Source organism: Ctenopharyngodon idella, chromosome 18 (assembly GCF_019924925.1).
Source record: "Ctenopharyngodon idella isolate HZGC_01 chromosome 18, HZGC01, whole genome shotgun sequence".
NCBI lineage: Eukaryota > Metazoa > Chordata > Actinopteri > Cypriniformes > Xenocyprididae > Ctenopharyngodon > Ctenopharyngodon idella.
Genome location: NC_067237.1, coordinates 14,829,258 through 14,834,257, shown reverse-complemented (window position 1 = coordinate 14,834,257; position 5,000 = coordinate 14,829,258). Strand labels below are relative to the sequence as shown.

At 42.0% G+C, this 5,000-nt stretch overlaps 1 protein-coding gene across 1 annotated transcript in view; it reads left to right on the top strand.

Annotated features, from left to right (window-relative positions):
- Positions 1 to 5,000, top strand: part of LOC127499677 (AT-rich interactive domain-containing protein 3B-like) — a 47,221-nt gene that overhangs the window by 37,257 nt on the left and 4,964 nt on the right. The window contains exons 5-7 of the mRNA XM_051870143.1: positions 3,195 to 3,378; positions 3,786 to 4,051; positions 4,756 to 5,000. The exon at positions 4,756 to 5,000 is cut by the window's right edge and continues 13 nt beyond it. Of these exons, the coding sequence (XP_051726103.1) occupies positions 3,195 to 3,378; positions 3,786 to 4,051; positions 4,756 to 5,000 (695 nt within the window). The remainder of the gene's footprint in view (positions 1 to 3,194; positions 3,379 to 3,785; positions 4,052 to 4,755) is intronic.

The following is a 5,000-nucleotide window of genomic DNA, read 5'->3' as shown; positions in this document are numbered from 1 at the left end:
GAAAATCAACCCAGCAAGGCATGATGGGAGGGTTAGCCGGGGGCCAATCAGGATGCTGCTCCAGCCAGCGGTGGCGCCACGTTGAACTACAGGCCTCAGCAACCGTGAATCTGCTCTGTTTATTTAGTCACTGTCAGAGAAGCTTAACTAACCAGAAACACTGAGGTGCTGTTCAGTGACAGACTTAACGTGATTTCAGTTTAATATCTGCGGTCAGTAACATTTTCTTTTTCTTTTTAAGAAATAAATAATGCATTAAATTGATCAAAAGTGACATTTATAATGTTACAAAAGATTCTGTTTCAAATAAATGCTGTTCTTTTGAACTTTCTATTCATCGAAGAATCCTGAAAAATCACGGTATAATATATATATATATATATATATATGTATGTTCTGTTTCTCACTCAGTGTTCAGTACTAGAGGACGGTTGGTGTGTGTGTGTGTGTGTGTGTGTGTGATGTAACTGCAGTCAGTATTAATCATTCAGGGCTCTTTCTATTGTCCGTCGTCCATTCTCTAGTCTCTGTGTGCGCGTGTACACGTATAAAAGCTTGGCTTCCTGCTGACCGGCGCTTTAATTCAGCCATCAATAACCTCAGGATGACCTTTGACCCTTGCGGTCGTACTAATTGTTTGATGTTGGGTTGATGGTCAGAGGCATTAAAGAACTGCAGAGATGTTTCTGGACCTGATGGCACGATCAAACCACGTGTTCTCCCATAATGCTGAGCAGAACACACACTGACAGACGTTCACGGGCGTCTGGATGCCTTTTGTTTTCGCGTGTGCGTGTCGGGGCGCGTCACGCAACCTTTAAACTTTGAGTCTTTTTCAGTGCATTTCTGTTTCATGTTTTGCTTTGTAGGAGAGATCATAAAGCCGTCATGTGATTTGTGTTTCTATAGGGCACTGTTGATAAGAATCACACTCGTCTGTGTGTGTTTCTGGTGCTTGTGACTCTTTTGCCTGAACCGTCCCTTTAAGGTTTTCCTGTAGATTCATAAGGTCTCACTGTGTACTTTCCATACGGACGTTTAACTAGCCGGCAGAAGTCTCCAGCGCCCCTGACCTGAAGATAAGCTGCTGACAGGATTAATGTATGGCTATCAAAAGTCTGTGTTATTCAGGTCAAGCTTGTTTGCGTAAAGCAGGCTAATATGTATTTTTCCGCCCGTAAGCCCACCTGTGTCTTTGAAGTGTGCGGTTACGTGGGCGACTTGAACTCTCACCTCTGTACAAACACAACATCTGCTTCAGCGCTTCAGTGCAGCAATTGAGCTGATTTTGATGGGCAAAAAACTTCAACTTGAGTAATATATTGAGAATTTAAGAGTTTTGTTTGGGAAAATGCATGAAAAAACTGGTAAAAATTAATATTTACTGATGTATAATATATAGTGTTAATGAATATATCAGGGTTATTATTTTTAACAAACTATTTAAGACATTTTTGCTAATTAAAGCTAAAATAAAATATAAATATTAGATGAAAATTTTTTTACTAAAATGTTGCTGACAAAAAATGAAGCACTAAAATTACTGGAAATAAATCAAAACTAAACTAAAATTAAAATACAAAATTAAATCTAAATAATAATATAAACAACAAAAACAGCAAAATTAATTAAAGTTAAAATAAAAACTGTAAATGTAAAATAAATGCTAATTTAGAATATTAATAAACTATAATAGTATATAAAATATACTAAAATAATATAATTAAGAAAAAAATTATATGCATATATATTTCTTTATCTGATTATTTTAGTATATTTAATATGCTATTGTTATTTTTTAATATTTAATTAATATGTAATGTTTTTTTACATTTTGAATTAGCTTCTTTTATTTTATTTTTTATTTTATTTTAATATTTTTTTTATTTAAAAATAAATTATTTTAGTAATAAATAAAATAAAATAAACTTATTTAGATGACAACAAAAAAGTAATATATTTTTTAATACACACACACACACACACACACACACAGTCTTTCACACACACACTCACACACACAGTCTCTCTCACACACACACACACACACTCTCTCACACATACACACACAACACACACACTTTCTCTCTCACACACACACTCACACACACAGTCTCTCACACACACACACACACACGCACAGTCTTTCTCACACACACTCTCTCTCTCTCTCTCTCACTCACTCACTCACTCACTCACACACACACACACACACACTCTCTCTCTCTCTCTCTCTCTCTCTCTCTCTCTCTCACGCTCACACACACACACTCACTTACACACACTCACTCACACACACACTCTCTCTCTCTCTCTCTCTCTCTCTCTCTCTCACGCTCACACACACACACACACTCACACACACACACTCTCTCTCTCTCTCTCTCCCTCTCACTCAAACACACACACACTCACTCACTCACTCACACACACACTCACACACACACACACACTCACACACTCTCTCTCTCTCTCTCTCTCTCTCTCTCTCTCTCTCTCTCTTATACACACACACACACACACTCACACACACACACACACACACACACACTCACACACACACACTCTCTCTCTCTCTCACACACTCACACACACACACTCACACACACACACACACACACACTCACACACACACACACACTCACACACTCTCTCTCTCTCTCTCTCTCTCTCTCTCTCTCTCTCTCTCTTATACACACACACACACACACAGTCTCTCTCACTCACACACACACACACACACACACACACACAGAGTCTCTCTCTCTTATACACACACACACACACACACTCTTTCTCACACACACACACACACACACAGTCTCTCTCTCTTATACACACACACACACACTCTTTCTCACACACACACACACACACACACATCGGTTGAGTTCTATATTAATGTGCTGTTTATTGATCTCTGATTATTATGTTGCTAGGCAACCACACACAGCCTCCAGTGAACTATATTACTGGCCAGAGGAAATGTTTATTAGGATTACAGGAGATTATTCTCCATGTCGTGATTTATTGATCATGGGCTGGGAGTCTCTCATGTGGCTGCTGTCACTGGTTTATAGGAGAGTCAGTCGTGTGTTCAGTGATTTCAGCAGTAAGGTGTGTCAGGCGTGACGTGAGAATCACGAGTGTTGCTGCTTTCTGACGGTGTTTCATCCGCTGGTGTTTTCCTGCAGGGACTCCGGTGAACAGGATCCCCATCATGGCGAAGCAGGTTCTGGATCTGTACATGCTGTATAAGCTGGTGACGGAGAAGGGTGGGCTGGTGGAGGTCATCAACAAGAAGATCTGGAGAGAGATTACCAAGGGTCTGAACCTGCCCACCTCCATCACCAGCGCCGCCTTCACGCTCCGCACACAGTACGACACGCCCAAACCACACAAACTTCATTTACTGTGTCTATCTCTCTCTCTCTCTCTGTACATTTATCTCTCTCTGCTCTTTCTGTCTCTTCACATCTGATTCTGCCTCCACTAATTAGTTTGAGGTGAAAGATTTATTGATATATTGATTTGATTTGGGTCGCTTTAGTCTGGGGGTGGAAACAGGAACATCCTCTCTCTCTCTCTATCTCTTTAATTAGATCTGTGCTCACAAAATATATATATTCTGTGTAAATATACGCACAAACACACACACACACACACACATATGTATATATTAATTACAGAGAGAAAGAAATTTCTTCAGGTTTCATCAATATCTGCTCATAAGTGACCCACGATGTGTCCATCAGTGCTGACGCCCGTCTGTCTCTCGGTCTCAGGTATATGAAGTATCTGTACCCGTACGAGTGCGAGCGGAAGGCGTTGAGTTCTCCCAGTGAGCTGCAGGCCGCCATCGACAGCAACCGGCGTGAAGGTCGTCGGCCCAGTTACAGCAACAGCCTGTTCCGATTTAGCCCCTCCCCCGGCTCCGCCCCTCACATCCTGTCCCCTCCCAAGATGCACCTGTCGGCACTGGGTGCCGGGGCCATGGGGGCCCTGAACGGATTCCAGGCGTCCGCCGGGCCGTCTCTGAAGAAGGGACTGGGTGAGTGACGATTCACAACCTGAATTACTACTAGTGCTGGTGTATGGCAGGTGGATTATAGTTTAGGGGGCGGGACATTCTCATTCTAGAGAGCATTTGATTGGACACAAATGTATACAGCACACCCCTATGAAGAAACTGAATTTTTTTTTTTTTTTTTGTTGGCAGATTATGACATTTGATGGTATTTATTTAAACACTTAAATTTCCTTTATTTGGATGGCAGTGATTAAAATTTAAACTGAAGAATTATCAAATAACCACGCCTTCTTAAAGCCACAGACATCATGTTTACAGGTCAGCAGGTCCGTTGAGCGAGTGAACACATGTTCGTGCTGTTTTAGTGCCTGACAAAAAGAAACAGAATGTTCAGAATTGTTTAGCCACATGTGTTCAGTCTGTTGTAGTATTTGTGGTGTTAGAGCGCCTCCTGTCGACATGAACATGAACTGCACCTTCAGACATTTACACTAGTAGTTCACTGATGAGTGAATCTGTTGTCCTTCTCAAGACTTTTTTATCATTATTTTTATCTTAATAATTGTTAATTTCTAGAGTTGTTGATGATGTCATGTGACAATTAGTGTGATTCTCCACTTACTGATTATGACAGTTTTATCCAAACAAGCCACATGATGCGCAGAATTGTTATGCAGTTGTTATGATGTTCTTCTCATCCATGTGTTCTCGTCTCTCTCCTCTAGAGGACGCCGTCCCGTCTCTGTTGGCGGGCCGCTCGTCCTCCTTTGCGCTGGCGTTGGGGCAGCAGCAGGTGGCGGGTCTGGCGCGGGCCGCCACACTGGAGCAGCTCAGAGAGAAGCTGGAGACGGAAGCGCCGGAGAGGAAGATGGCCCGTCTGGCTGAAGAGCAGCAGAGACTCATGCAGCAGGCCTTCCAGCACAACCTGATCGCCATGGCCTCGCAGATGCCCATGAACCTGCGCCTGGGA